This window comes from Scylla paramamosain, chromosome 14, assembly GCF_035594125.1.
Source record: "Scylla paramamosain isolate STU-SP2022 chromosome 14, ASM3559412v1, whole genome shotgun sequence".
Lineage (NCBI taxonomy): Eukaryota > Metazoa > Arthropoda > Malacostraca > Decapoda > Portunidae > Scylla > Scylla paramamosain.
The window spans coordinates 1,096,507-1,112,635 of record NC_087164.1 but is presented as its reverse complement, the minus strand read 5'-3'; the positions used below and the strand labels follow the sequence as shown (position 1 = coordinate 1,112,635).

General features: G+C 40.6%; 1 protein-coding gene across 1 annotated transcript in view; it reads right to left on the bottom strand.

The window, feature by feature from the left end:
- Positions 1 to 14,093, bottom strand: part of LOC135106733 (structural maintenance of chromosomes protein 2-like) — a 101,559-nt gene extending 87,466 nt beyond the window's left edge. The window contains exons 1-5 of the mRNA XM_064015991.1: positions 13,953 to 14,093; positions 10,272 to 10,449; positions 5,512 to 5,661; positions 1,961 to 2,122; positions 1,320 to 1,430 (exon numbers count right to left, since the gene is read on the bottom strand). Of these exons, the coding sequence (XP_063872061.1) occupies positions 1,320 to 1,430; positions 1,961 to 2,122; positions 5,512 to 5,661; positions 10,272 to 10,439 (591 nt within the window). The 5' untranslated portion in view covers positions 10,440 to 10,449; positions 13,953 to 14,093. The remainder of the gene's footprint in view (positions 1 to 1,319; positions 1,431 to 1,960; positions 2,123 to 5,511; positions 5,662 to 10,271; positions 10,450 to 13,952) is intronic.
- Positions 14,094 to 16,129: the final 2,036 nt, after the last annotated feature.

Sequence of the window (16,129 nt, the reverse complement as noted above, 5' to 3'; positions counted from 1 at the left end):
AGAATTAAATCTAGAATATTGTTCCCCCTTGTGGATTCTATGACTACCTGTTTTAAGAAATTATCCAGAATTACCTTAAGAAATTCCTCTGCTTCCCTGTTACCCACCATCAGGCTCCAGTCATTGTTCCTAAAATCTCCTACCGCACATACCTGACTGTACCTGCCTACTCTATTTATCTCCTGCCATAGTGAGGTGTTAATTTCCTTTATACCGTTTGGTGGCCTGTACACTAATCCCAGTACTATTGACTTCTTTAATATCTACTCTTATCGACGCTGTTTTTCTATCTGTTTTAATTCTACTGTTAATACAACACTGTAAATTGTCCCTAACGTATAATGCAATGCCTCCTCCTCTCCTTATTTCCCTGTCTTTATAGAATAGTGTAAAACCATCTATCTTAACCTCTGGATTAAATACTTTTCCAGACATATCTAACAAAGTTTCTGTTAAAGCAGTGATATCAAGGTTCTCTACACATGCCATTCCTCTGAGCAAGTCTATTTTATTCAAAATACTTCTATAATTTGTGTAATAAACACTTAAGCTATTTCTCACCTCTGAGCTAGTTACCTTTCTAGATTTAACTAATTTGTCCTTCATTTCGACCTCACAACCCCTTCCTCCCTCTTGTCTAACGAAAAAAGCACTGGAGTGCAGTTGCCACCAGCTCGAGTGTTCCGGCCAACACCCAAACACCCTGGCATGATAAGTGCACTCCATCCCTGGCGTACAAGACATGTAAAAACAGAAGTACAATATGAGGGCAGAAAGCAGGAAAAGGAAATAAGGCAGTACCATATATGTGCTATCCTTAACAACTGATACCATACAGAGGAGCATCTCCACCCATGCTGTGAGGAGGAGAATGTACCCTCTCAGCTCTCTTGCGGGAGAATTCCAATCTACGCAAAAAGTTACCACACCATTCCCGTGACGCAGTAACTTTTTGCGCAGACTGTAGATATACGCAAGCAATTCGGTGTCAGAGAAATTACACTTTGAAAGTCTCTTCCCAGAATGTTGTTTCAGCCAAAAAAGTATCTGATTTCCAGGCATCCCTTTCTGCTCATCTTGGTGACCATCTTTATGAATTTATGTTTTTTTTTTTGCTGCACATGATGCACTACCCAGCTAATTGTGAAAGACCTGTGAAGAATATAGCACATAATATTGAAGCTGGTACACCAGCAGAGTGCAGCTTCAGCTGGGCACCTGGGATGTCAATCCCAGGTACTAGGAAGCCCACCAGGTAAAGGACTCTGACATGATAGTAGAGCTGTGCAAATTCTGTCTTTGTTAACTTCTCCACTCACAGTATTCATCTCCAGCAGTTTTGCATCCTTCTTCTCAATGGTCCTCTCTGCCTGCTGTTTCTTGGCCTCATACATACGGGTGCCAGCTGCCTCCTCTATCATGGCCAGGATCTGCCAAAGAAAACATAATACACTGCCAATGCTCGCTGTCAATTGTCATGTTACTCAACTGCTGCCACTTTTATTCTCACAAAGTCACATACCACATATCTATGTCTTGTCTAATTTCCAATTATCTAAATTTGCAATTTCTAAAAATAATTGCAGATTATTCTTATTGTTTAATAGTGCTACCAACAACTTTGAATTGTCCTTGACTAAAACAGAAAAAAAGGATGAATTCCATATCAAAGTGTTTCAACAGAGCAAGAAATAAATCCTTATAAAAACATTACTATTTTGATCTTATAAATCAAGTGAAGTGTACATGTGGCAACAGTCACAGCAATAGTTGTATTAATAAGAAATAAGCCCATGGTGATTAGGTTGTCATAATACAGGACACTGAATAAAACTCACTGGATGGAATAATAACACTTAGCAGTAATATCTGTAATTGAGAGAATACAAACATCTGATAACTGAATTTGAAGTTGGACGGGGAGAGAGACATCACAAAGCCCAAGGAGCCACACGCTCACCTCAGGGGGCTTCATGCTGAGCACCTTCGTGATGCGTCCCTGCATGATGAGAAAATGTGGATTGTTGACATTGAGCTGCACGGAGCGGAAGAAATCCTGCACACGGCTGTTCTGTACTGTGCTGCCATTGATCATGTATTTGTTGCGCCCACCAATAACAACCTGCAATGGCACCAACATCAGGTGTATTACTTATGTCATGTTTGTTCTGTTTATTTTCCAAGTTTTTTTTTTTTTTTTTTTTTTTTTTTATGTAGGAAGGATACTGGCCAAGGGCAACAAAAATCTAATAAAAAAAATGCCCACTGAAATGCCAGTCCCTAAAAGGGTCAAAGCAGTGGTCAAAAATTGGTGGATAAGTGTCTTGAAACCTCCCTCTTGAAGGAATTCAAGTCATAGGAAGGTGGAAATACAGAAGCAGGCAAGGAGTTCCAGAGTTTACCAGAGAAAGGGATGAATGATTGAGAATACTGGTTAACTCTTGCGTTAGAGAGGTGGACAGAATAGGAGTGAGAGAAAGAAGAAAGTCTTGTGCAGCGAGGCCGCGGAAGGAGGGGAGGCATGCAGTTAGCAAGATCAGAAGAGCAGTTAGCATGAAAATAGCGGTAGAAGACAGCAAGAGATGCAACATTGCGGCGGTGAGAGAGAGGCTGAAGACAGTCAGTTAGAGGAGAGGAGTTGATGAGACGAAAAGCTTTTGATTCCACCCTGTCTAGAACAGCAGTATGAGTGGAACCCCCCCAGACATGTGAAGCATACTCCATACATGGACGGATAAGGCCCTTGTACAGAGTTAGCAGCTGGGGGGGTGAGAAAAACTGGCGGAGACGTCTCAGAACACCTAACTTCATAGAAGCCGTTTTAGCTAGAGATGAGATGTGAAGTTTCCAGTTCAGATTATAAGTAAAGGACAGACCGAGGATGTTCAGTGTAGAAGAGGGGGACAGTTGAGTGTCATTGAAGAAGAGGGGATAGTTGTCTGGAAGATTGTGTCGAGTTGATAGATGGAGGAATTGAGTTTTTGAGGCATTGAACAATACCAAGTTTGCTCTGCCCCAATCAGAAATTTTAGAAAGATCAGAAGTCAGGCGTTCTGTGGCTTCCCTGCGTGATATGTTTACCTCCTGAAGGGTTGGACGTCTATGAAAAGACGTGGAAAAGTGCAGGGTGGTATCATCAGCATAGGAGTGGATAGGACAAGAAGTTTGGTTTAGAAGATCATTAATGAATAATAAGAAGAGAGTGGGTGACAGGACAGAACCCTGAGGAACACCACAGTTAATAGATTTAGGAGAAGAACAGTGACCGTCTACCACAGCAGCAATAGAACGGTCAGAAAGGAAACTTGAGATGAAGTTACAGAGAGAAGGATAGAAACCGTAGGAGGGTAGTTTGGAAATCAAAGCTTTGTGCCAGACTCTATCAAAGGCTTTTGATATGTCCAAGGCAACAGCAAAAGTTTCACCAAAGTCTCTAAAAGAGGATGACCAAGACTCAGTAAGGAAAGCCAGAAGATCACCAGTAGAGCGTCCTTGACGGAACCCATACTGGCGATCAGATAGAAGGTTGTGAAGTGATAGATGTTTAAGAATCTTCCTGTTGAGGATAGATTCAAAAACTTTAGATAAGCAGGAAATTAAAGCAATAGGACGGTAGTTTGAGGGATTAGAGCGGTCACCCTTTTTAGGAACAGGTTGAATGTAGGCAAACTTCCAGCAAGAAGGAAAGGTAGATGTTGACAGACAGAGCTGAAAGAGTTTGACTAGGCAAGGTGCAAGCACGGAGGCACAGTTTCGGAGAACAATAGGAGGGACCCCATCAGGTCCATAAGCCTTCTGAGGGTTTAGGCCAGCGAGGGCATGGAAAACATCATTACGAAGAATTTTAATACGAGGCATGAAGTAGTCAGAGGGTGGAGGAGAGGGAGGAACAAGCCCAGAATCGTCCAAGGTAGAGTTTTTAGCAAAGGTTTGAGCAAAGAGTTCAGCTTTAGAAATAGATGTGATAGCAGTGGTGCCATCTGGTTGAAGTAGAGGAGGGAAAGAAGAAGAAGCAAAGTTATTGGAGATATTTTTGGCTAGATGCCAGAAATCACGAGGGGAGTTAGATCTTGAAAGGTTTTGACATTTTCTGTTAATGAAGGAGTTTTTGGCTAGTTGGAGAACAGACTTGGCATGGTTCCGGGCAGAAATATAAAGTGCATGAGATTCTGGTGAAGGAAGGCTTAAGTACCTTTTGTGGGCCACCTCTCTATCATGTATAGCACGAGAACAAGCTGTGTTAAACCAAGGTTTAGAAGGTTTAGGACGAGAAAAAGAGTGAGGAATGTACGCCTCCATGCCAGACACTATCACCTCTGTTATGCGCTCAGCACACAAAGACGGGTCTCTGACACGGAAGCAGTAGTCATTCCAAGGAAAATCAGCAAAATACCGCCTCAGGTCCCCCCAACTAGCAGAGGCAAAACGCCAGAGGCACCTTCGCTTAGGGGGATCCTGAGGAGGGATTGGAGTGATAGGACAAGATAAAGATATGAGATTGTGATCGGAGGAGCCCAACGGAGAAGAAAGGGTGACAGCATAAGCAGAAGGATTAGAGGTCAGGAAAAGGTCAAGAATGTTGGGCGTATCTCCAAGACGGTCAGGAATACGAGTAGGGTGTTGCACCAATTGCTCTAGGTCATGGAGGATAGCAAAGTTGTAGGCTAGTTCACCAGGATGGTCAGTGAAGGGAGAGGAAAGCCAAAGCTGGTGGTGAACATTGAAGTCTCCAAGAATGGAGATCTCTGCAAAAGGGAAGAGGGTCAGAATGTGCTCCACTTTGGAAGTTAAGTAGTCAAAGAATTTCTTATAGTCAGAGGAGTTAGGAGAGAGGTATACAGCACAGATAAATTTAGTATGAGAATGACTCTGTAGTCGAAGCCAGATGGTGGAAAACTCGGAAGATTCAAGAGCGTGGGCACGAGAGCAGGTTAAGTCATTGCGCACAAAGTTGTGATGGGAGGTGTCATAATAAACATCACTGCAAGGGATTGTGGAAGTTCAGAGAAAGAGTTTGTCATTGAATAAAAGAGAAAAGTTTTAAGTGTTGCATACCCTCTTTAAAGTGCTACATGAGAGGAGCTTCCCAAGAAAGAGTAACATATTTGGAAAACAAGACCCTGTATAGAGCTAGCATCATGAGAGAGAGAGAGAGAGAGAGAGAGAGAGAGAGAGAGAGAGAGAGAGAGAGAGAGAGAGAGAGAGAGAGAGAGAGAGAGAGAGAGAGAGAGAGAGAGAGAGAGAGAGAGAGAGAGAGAGAGAGAGAAAATCAAGGTTCTTAGAGAGCAAGAAACTGGGAAAGTCTTATGTAAAGGAAGGAAAACTTATGAAACATTCCTGTCAACAAGTGGAGGTAATGCAATGCACTGAAGGGCACCATATGATTTTTGTCCAGCCACAGACAAAACATAAACAAACAAATAAATATATAAATAAGACAACTAGGTATATGAAATTAACTCTATTTTATCCTCAGTGTAAAAAATGAACAAACAAAATAAAAATCTTCACCTGCCGTGTGATGGTGACCTCTGAGTAGTGGTCATAACCAATTGGACTCTGCTTCTTGTCTGTGTTGTCAAAGGTGATGGAGACAGTTGCCTTGGTGATACCTGCCTGTCCATTCTTGTACACCAACTCTTGCAGGTTTGTGGCACGCACCTGCAAAGCATCAGGCAGTTCAAACACGGGGTGCTTCCCTCTGTCAGTTGCTGGCATCTTTCCACTCTCTCCTGTACCTCACTCTTACGCCCAAACCTGGCATCTCACGAGATTAATGGTCACTTTGCCACTGTCTGTCAGAGCCTCTCTCAAGTGCACTCTTCTCTCAGCCTATCTCCCTTCCCCTCCTACATCTCTCACTATCCAGGAAGCTGACATTCCTCCTAGGACATGTTAATTTAAAGGAAATGGATCCACCACACAAAATTCACAATTACTTGTGGTCTCAGTCCTATGCAAAGATCAGTCTGAGACCAGCAAAGGATCATGGGTGGGGGGGGGTGAAAAACAAACAAAATGACAAACACAAACACATACACAGAGTGATATAATAAAGAAAAGGGAGATGGAAAGAGAAAAAGAAAGCAAAGAACTGAGAGAAGAGGTGACAAAAATAGTGGACTTAAACAAGAAGTACTGTGAAGAAATCAAGAAACTCAAGAAAGAGGAGGAGTTAAAGAAAGCTTTACAAGAGAGAGATTAAGGTTGGAAAAGTAAGTTAGTGACAGAGGAAGTCAAAAGTTGGAAAGAAGAGAACAACAAAAGGTGAATATGGAGGAGATAATAAGGCAACAGCAACAGGAACACAATAAGGATATGGAAAAACAAGTGTTTAAAATAATAAAGGAAAAATGTAATCTTGTGAGAGACAATACAGAGAAAGATGTGTGTGGTGGTATTTGGGGTCAAGGAGAGGAACCTAACCATGAAAATAGCTAGAGAGAAAGAAGAGGCAAAAAGGACTAAGGAAATTATAGCAGAAGTGGCAGGGGATGGAGAGGAGACAGTTGAACAAATTGAAGAGGTTTATGGGATTGAAAGTACGACCAATGAAAATAACATTCATGCCACAAACAGCAGTGGAACATGTGTTACAAAGAACAGGAAAATTGACAAAAGTAGAAGGAATGAAGGAAAATGGATAAAAAGAGATATGAACGAAGAAGAGAGAAGTAAACTGAAAGAGTTGAGAGCAGAGGTCCAGTCAGAAAACAAGGAGAGAACATAGGAACAAGAGAGGAGATTCATCTAAAAAGTTGAGATGAAAGTGAGCAACTGGTGGCACAAAGATGCCACAGAAGATCACCTAGCAGAAGCTTAAAAATCATGTATACAAATGTAGATGGTTTGGCGCTGAGCCTATTGGAACTAAAAGACTATCTAAAAGAACAATAAACCAGATGTGGTATGTTTGACAGAAACCAAACTAAAAAGAGGAAATAAAGATTATTTTTGCGAAGGAAAGTTATAGTACATGGAGGAGAGACAGAAAAGGAAAGGGAGGAGGACAAGTGATAATAATTAATAAAATGTAGATGGTTTGGCGCTGAGCCTATTGGAACTAAAAGACTACCTAAAAGAACAATAAACCAGATGTGGTATGTTTGACGGAAACCAAACTAAAAAGAGGAAATAAAGATGATTTTTGCGAAGGAAAGTTATAGTACATGGAGGAGAGACAGAAAAGGAAAGGGAGGAGGACAAGTGATAATATTAATAAAAGAGGATATTGTTGTTGAGGAAGTGGAATTTGGTGATGGAATGGCAGAAACTTTGAGTGTTGTGATTAAGATCAAAGGAAGTGAAAAAAGGATAATTATTGTGATATATGTATTACCAAAAACTAATGCATGGGAGACCAATAAATCTAAAACTATGCAACTAGAAATAAAAAATAGCATAATGGAAATGATAAGGAAAAGTAACAAAGTGCTCTTAGTAGATGACTTCAACACTAAAGGAAATAACTGGCAGAAGATGGAAGTGAAAGAAAATTTTGGGTCATGGAGCAAACAACTTATGCATACCATGATGGCGAATACAATGAGACAATGGGTGAACAAGCCTACAAGATGCAGAGAAGAACCATCACAATTGGACTTTGTGTTTACAAAAAGCCCAGAAAGTAGACCAAGTATACATTGTCTGAGTGCACTGGGAAGTGATCATGTAACAATAGAAATAGTACTACAGGAGGAAACAGTATTGCACAGGAATGAACAATTTTAAAATGGGAGACAGAACTAGTAAATGGATGGATATCAAAAGAATGCAGAGAACAAATGGAAAAACTCATATGGGATATAATTAACAGCTTGTTAAAAGAGGGAAAAGTACCAAGGGAATGGAAGAGCTTAAATAGTCCCAGTATACAAAAGGGGAAATAAAATGGAACCATTAGATTACAGACCAGTGTCACTAACAAGTATTGTAGGCAAGCTTTGTGAAATATTAATTAAAGATAGATGGGTGCAATATTTAAAAGATGAAAAGATAATTACAGAAAAGGAATTTGGATTCAGGAAAGAGAGATCCTGTCACAAATCTTCTGAGTTCTTATAAAAGAGTAATGGATGGATGGACGAATGGATGGAGTGCAAGAGAGAGACGGATGGGTTGATGCAGTATACCTGGATCTCAAAAAAGCATTTGATAAAGTTCCCCACAAGTCTCATGTGGAAATCAGAGAATGAAGGACTAAAGGGAGCAACATTGAGATGGATGGATGATTATTTACAAGAGAGGGAAATGAGAAAAGTAATCAGACACTAATTCAAGTTGGCACAAAGTGATAAGTGGGGTACCACAAGGATCTGTGTTGGCTCCTATTATTTTTATTTATTTATTCATTTATTTATTGTTTATGTAGGAGGGACACCAGCAAAGGGGAGAGAGAGAGAGAGAGAGAGAGAGAGAGAGAGAGAGAGAGAGAGAGAGAGAGAGAGAGAGAGAGAGAGAGAGAGAGAGAGAGAGAGAGAGAGAGAGAGAGAGAGAGAGAGAGAGAGAGAGAGAGAGAGAGAGAGAGAGAGAGAGAGAGAGAGAGAGAGAGAGAGAGAGAGAGAGAAACACTGATATGCCAGTCCCAGAAAATGGTCTAAAGTGGTAGTCAAAAATTGAAGGATAAGTGTTTTGAAACCTCCCTCTTGAAGGGATTCAAGTCATAGGAAGGTGGAAATACAGAGGCAGGCAGAGAGTTCTAGAGTTTATCAGAGAAAGGGATGAATGATTGAGAATACTGGTTAACTCTTACATTAAAGAGGTGGACAGAATAGGGGTGAGAGAAAAAAGACAGTCTTGTGCAGTGAGGCCACGGGAGGAGGGGAGGCATGCAGTTAGTAAGATCAGAAGAGCAGTAAGCATGAAAACAGTGGTAGAAGGTACGAAGAAATGCAACACTGTGGCGATGAGAAAGAGGCTGAAGACAGTCAGTTAGAGGAGAACTGATAAGACAAAAAGCTTTTGAATCCACCCTATCTAAAAGAGTAGTATGAGTGGAATCCCCCAGACATGTGAAGCATACTCCATACATGGACAGATAAGGCCCTTGTACAGAGGTAGCAGATGGGGGTGAGAAAAACTGGAGGAGACATCTTAGAAAGCCTAGCTTCATAGAAGCTGTTTTAGCTAGAGATGAGATGTCAAGTTTCCAGTTTAGATTATAAGAAAAGGAGAGACTGAGGATGTTCAATGTAAATGAGAGGGACAGTTGAGTGCCAGTGAAGAAGAGGGGATAGTTGTTTGGAAGGTTGTGTCAAGTTGAAGTTTCAAATACATGTAAATGATGTAACATGATCTAAATAGTTATATAAACTTTTTTTTGCTAATGATGCAAAATAACTAAAACAATAAAGGATAAAAATGACTGCAAGGAGTTACAAAAGGATATGGACAAGATACATGCATGGAGCCAATGATGGAAACTAGAATTTAATGCCAGAAAATGCCACACGTTGGAAACAGGAAAAAGTAAGAGATTCATGGAATTACAAAATGGGAGGACAGATAATAACAAAAAGTACTCGTAATGAAGAGAAAGATTTGAGACTAATGATCCAGGACACACTATCACCTGAAAGGCACATAAATGGAATATTCAGCTCTACATATAGATTGTTAACAAACATTAGGGTGGTGTTTGACTATTTAGATAAGGAAATAATGAAAATTATAATAAGCATAATACAACGTAAATTGGAATATGCAGCAGTAGTTTGGACTCCACACAAAAAAAAAGATATATGTAAACTGGAAAGAATACAGAGGAAAGCGACAAAGATGGGGCCAGAATTGAAAGACTTAAACTATGAAGAAAGACTTGAAGAGATGGGATTACCAACACTACAAGAGAGTTGAGAAAGAGGAGACCTGATAACAATGTACAAATTACTAAACAATATAGAAAGAATATACAGAAATGAGTTGGTACCAAAGATGGAGGAGGGAGACAGACAGATGAGGAAGTATGGAAAGAAAATAAAGAAGAGTAGATATTCGAGCGACATCAAGAAATACAGCTTCCTGTATAGACCTATTGAAATTTGGAATGATTTTGAAGGAAGAGGTGGTTGTGGCAAACAGTGTACACATGTTTAAAAAGAAACTGGATAAATATGGTTACGGAGGCAGGATATAATGAACTTTGGGTTGTTCCCTGTACAATACAACTAGGTAAACACACACATACACACACACACACACACACACACACACACACACACACACACACACACACACACACACACACACACACAAAGGCAATGTATGCTAACCTGGCTGAGATTAGTAATACCGAGGAGAAAGCAGATGGAGTCCAGAATATTAGACTTGCCAGACCCATTGAGGCCTGTGATGGCATTGAAGAGAGGGTCAAAACCATTGATTTCTGTCCGCTGTCCATAACTCTTGAATCCATCAATGACTATTGACTTGATGTACATCTTGGCAGCCCTGTGCAAGTGTGAGACAGGATAACTTATATATATATATAGAGAGAGAGAGAGAGAGAGAGAGAGAGAGAGAGAGAGAGAGAGAGAGAGAGAGAGAGAGAGAGAGAGAGAGAGAGAGAGAGAGAGAGAGAGAGAGAGAGAGAGAGAGAGAGAGAGAGAGAGAGAGAGGGTGACATAATCACTCCAATATTTGCTCAAATTCATCAAAATAAGGTAGATTTAGAGCAAAATAAATAACAAGACAATGGCAGTGCATTGTGCTGTGGTCCAGCACAATGCACCACACGTCATGTATCACCTGAAGACACTCAGCCTCTGTTACTTGATCCTTCTATCTGATGTTGCTTTGGGGACTGGCATTTGAGTGTGCCTTTTTTTTTTGGCCTTCATCAGTGACCCTCTTACATAAAAAATCAATCAATTAATTAATTAATAATAATAAAAATAAATAAAATTAAGGCATTCCCACTTGCATGACTTCAAACTAGAGCCTAACCTGACACTCTCAGTAAATGGAAATACAGAATGATTAATCTGGGACCTCAACTCTAAGCTTTAGGGGAAAGGCATCATGTTGAGGTTTGAGCCCAGAACTCTGAGCAACAATGCCCAACATGTTGCAATATAACAATAGGTGGTCCTGGTCAAGCAGGACATTAGGGATTCCATGCTGGGGTTCTAACAGACACAGCTGTCACCATAACTTTGGGAGTGATCAAAGGAGCTAAGGTTAGGTTATAATGTGTGCCAGGATCTAGTTTTGTGAAGCCCTTCATTGTTACATGGCCAGAAGCCCTTCATTGTTACATGGCCAACAGACTGACACACAGCTGTTAGCTTAACTTTGGGTATCTAAGAAAGGCCAAGGCTCAGTACTGAAGATTTTTCTGATTGGTTTAGATGCAGTTAGTTTTAATATGCCATGCATCTTCACTCTTTGGGAATGGATGCCTTTTGTGGATCCTCTGGTATTCTTTTACTCTTGCACTACTCCCACCATGGCTTTTCTTACCCTTCTCATCATATAAAGCTTCTCATTTGCCAACAGCAATTCTTAAATATTTATCTGTTTTTGAAAACAAGCTTGCTCACTGCCATGCCAACACTAGCAAGTGGACACATCCACGCATGTGATGGACAGGCAGGCACTGATCTTCCCCGGTGAAGGTGTGTTCATTCATGCATGTGTACATCACATCTGTTGCACAAGCGCAAAATTAGTCACAGTGAGAATGCAGCCACTGGAGGAGAGAAAAAAAAAAAAAAAAAAAAAAACAATTAACTTAGCCAATCACTGCATTTTATTTCCTCCTGAGGAGGGAAAAGCAGCTCAATTTGAAATATTTCAATTAGTCTGAGGAAGATGTCTGTCAGCAGCAGATGTTTTCTTTGTTATTGCAAGATTTTATGAAGATAAATAAGGTAATGACTTCATATTCATTTCTTAGCCTTGCTAGTTAGGTTAGGCTAGTTTGATTTGATTAGATTAGTTTAGTTAGATTAGGTGAAGTTAGCTTAGTTAGGTTATGTTAGTTTGGTTAGGTTGGTTTGATTAAGTTAGGTTAGTTTAGTTAGGTTAGATTAGTTTGGTTAGGTTAGGCTGGTTTTGTTAGTTTGTAGTATGAGACGGCCAGCTGGCAGCCACAGGCAAATGCCAGCCAGACCTCTCAAGGAAATATTGCCAGTGAGTGTTACTGCTGTGTTACTTATTTGTGAGGACAAAACTATTTTTTTCTGGTACATTTCCATCTATTTTATATTAATCTGCTATTCATTATTATTGCAAAACTTTAGTTTTTGATTGGGAGTCGGGGGATAAAAAAGAAAAAAAAGAAAAAAGGTTAATCTGAATATCACATCTGCTTTACATACAAGCACAAAACTCATGTGTGATGTAGAAGATTCGGTGACCTTGCTGTAAATGTTAAAAAATTTGGGGACCTGTGTCTAATGTGGCTGACATTTTCTAAGTTCAACAAGCTCTGCACCAGTCAAGAATAAACACTGAAATTATTTTCTTTTGTTTATAAATGGGATTTGCGAGTAGCAGCATATTAGGATTTCATGGTATCTATACAGCTGATCCCTCCAATCATACACTGCCACTTGTGAGGCCATTATGACTCCATGGTAGGTTCAGTTACACTTTTCATTTGTCTTAGAGACATGTCAGGCATTCTGAAAGAGGCTTGCTGTTATTTATTAATGTGGCTACCCAGTGGAGGGAGGTGAAACAAACAGTGCCAGTTTTCAAGAAAAAAGTCCCTTTGTGGGATATTCATCAATAGTAATGTTTAAGATGTGATATACAGACATAAAGAAGAGGTTGTATGTGTTTATTAAGGAAGCTGCCAAACTACCCACCTCTATAACCCTGAGTCTCTATACCACACTGGTAAGGCATAATGGTATAATTTTTGAAGTCCCTTGCTAGGTTAGGTTAACATCCTAGGGGGGTGGTGGTCCAGGGGCCCCCTGTGGTTCGGTTAGGTTATGCTAGGTTAGGTTAACGTCCTAGCACAGTGGTTCTCAACTGGAGGGCGTGGACACTTTCCTGGGAGGCACGAGCACAGGATGGGAGGGGAAAAATCACAGAAAATCAAGGACTCAATGGCTATTAGTACAAAGGAGATGCAGCAAGAGCTCTCTATCTATCTATCCGATTCTATCTATCTATGATGGCATAGTTGGGGAGAGGGGTTGAGTGGATGGTGCAGGGAGGTGTGGGGGGACAACTGCATTGAACCAGCTTTAGGGGGCCCCAGCCTGCAAAAGCTTGAGAACCCCTGTCCTAGCAGGTTGGTCCGGGGGGGTGTAGCCCTCCCGGTTAGGTTGGGTAATAGTAAGATAAATTTCCTTAAAATTTTGAACGTCCATATTTCACTTATTTTTCTTCCCACCTCCCACCACAACCCCTGATTCCCCACAGACTCCTAAGTTTGTTTGAGGGATTTGGGGGGTTGGGGGAATACGATAAAAAAAAAAGAAAAAAAAGAAACTAATGATTTGTGGGAAAAACAACATGCAGATTGATTTAAAGCAGGCTGAAAACTAAAAAAAAAAAAAAGTCATCCAGAATAGACTGGTGCAAGAGTAAAAATATACCAATCCTCTGCCTTTTTGCTGCCCTTGGCCGGAGCACCTTACCTACACCTCTACTGCTGCACTGCATGAATGACTACAGTGCCTTTACTACATCAAATTCAAACACAGGCGTGATGGGGGAAGGCGGGAGCAGTCCTCGGGCACAGGAGGGGTTGAGTGGGCAAGAGCAAGGTCAGGTTAGGGCCTACAATGGAATGAGTGAAAATTTTTGGATTCATATGTAGATGATAACTGCAGCTCATCCTGGTTGTCAGTGCGTCAAGAGTGAGGCATCAGAAGGCAAAGTAATCCTGGGATGACAAGCAAGGGACCCAGGGTGAGGGAGCACACTGGGCCTGCCTATTGCCCCTGTCAGTGTCACAGCCCTGTCCCACTCTGCCTACACGGCTGTTCCCTCACCTGTCAACTCCTTCCTCAGCCGGTGAAGTTTCCGATTACTTATTGGTCCATTAAAGGTACTGAAGATACAACTATGGGTAACAAATTTTCAAACGTCAACACAACCACCAGCGCGCCAAAACTTATCAAGCGAACAACTGTGTCTGCCAAATGACCGTCTCTTGATTTATTTTTGGCTGACAAATTAAACTAATTTACCAGATCATATGGATACTCATCTATTACAACACACCAGATTACTGACTTGTGAAATGGAAGCAAAATTACAATTATATATATATATATATATATATATATATATATATATATATATATATATATATATATATATATATATATATATATATATATATATATATATATATATAGAGAGAGAGAGAGAGAGAGAGAGAGAGAGAGAGAGAGAGAGAGAGAGAGAGAGAGAGAGAGAGAGAGAGAGAGAGAGAGAGAGAGACGTTCTTTTGGCGGAACTTTCAAAACTGAGAGTGGGAAGAGTTGGTCTTCAGCATTTCCGCTGATGGTGTTCGGAGTGGAAGAGTTTTCTGCTTGCCATTCTTTCCAAGTTTCCCTCCAGTGACTGGAAAGACGCAATGTCCTGATGAAGGTTCCATCCCTGCGAAAGTCTCTTACAGCTAACATATTTCATCTTCAGGTAGTTTTTCTCAGTGATTCTTTGATGCTCCTAAGAGTCTCGTGCAGCAGTGCATGAAGCAGATGGCAGTGTTGAATGCAGCGCCGAGTGTCCACACTAAGGAACGTATAAGAATGTAGAATCTTTGCCCAAAACATTACCAACTGAGCACTGAAAGTATAGGGAAAGGCCGGTGTACCACTCCTCATTTCCTGTTTTTTTGCTGTTGCTTCTCAGCAGCCCAACATATCTGTGACCACAAAAGACTAAGGTAGTTAGTGGTGTGGTGCTGTGCCTCCAGATTTTGGATGGCAAATCATACATACAAGTGAGATCATACATTGTTTTCAACTTGGGTGGACTTGGGTGAGAGGTGGGAAGCCGGGATTGGAAAAAATAAATAAATAAAAAAATGCCCGGCTTAATAAGTTTTTTTTGGGGGGGTTATTTATTTTTTGCTTATTCTTCATATTTACATGTAAATCAGTTTAAGTAAGCAATTAAAAATAATCTAAAGTAAAACAAAAGGTTTGAATGTTTTTTTTTTTTTCCATGTAGGAGGGGGACCGGTCAAGAGCAACAAAAAATGTAATAAAAAAAAATATCCACTGAAGTGCCGGTCTCCAAACAGAGTACAAAGCCATAGTCAGAAATTACAGGATAAGTGTCTTGAAACCTCCCTCTTGAAAGAGTTCAAGTCATAGGAAGGTGGAAATACTAAAGCAAGGAGGGAGTTCTAGAGTTTACCAGAGAAAAGAAGAATGATTGAGAATAATGGTTAACTCTTGCATTAGAGAGGTGAACAGAAGTGGTGAAAGACAGAAGAAAGTCTTGTGCAGCGAGGCTGCAGGAGGAGGGGAGGCATGCAGTAAGCAAGATCAGAAGAGCAGTTGGTAAGATGAGAAACTTTTGAGTACACTCTGTCTAAAAGAGCAGTATGAATGGAACGCCCCATACATGTGAAGCATACTCCATACATGGACTGACAGAGATGACTCAGAACACCTAACGTCATAGAAGCTGTTTTAGCTAGAGATGAGATGTGAAGTTTCCAGTTTAGATTATAAGAAAAAAAGTGACTGAGCATGTTCAATGTAGAAGAGAGGGGCAGTTTAATGTCAATGAAGGAGAAGGGATAATTGTCTGGAAGGTTGTGTCGAGTTGATAGATGGAAAAATTGAGTTTTGAGGCATTGAACAATACTAAGTTTGCTCTGTCCCAATCATAAATTTTAGAGAGATCAGAAGAAAGGCATTCTGTGACTTCCCTGCATGAACTGTTTACTTTCTGAAGGGACAACTCAGAACACTTAATTTCATAGAAGCTGTTTTAGCTAGAGATGATATGTGAGATTTCTAGTTTAGATAAGTGAAGAACAGACCGAGGATGTTTGGCGTAGAAGAGGGGGACAATTGAGTGTCATTGAAGAAGAGGGGATAGTTGTCTGGAAGGTTGTCATGTTGATAGATGGAGGAATTGAGTTTTAAGGCATTGAACAATACTAAGTTTGTTCTGCCCTGATCAGAAATTTCAGAGAGATCAGAAG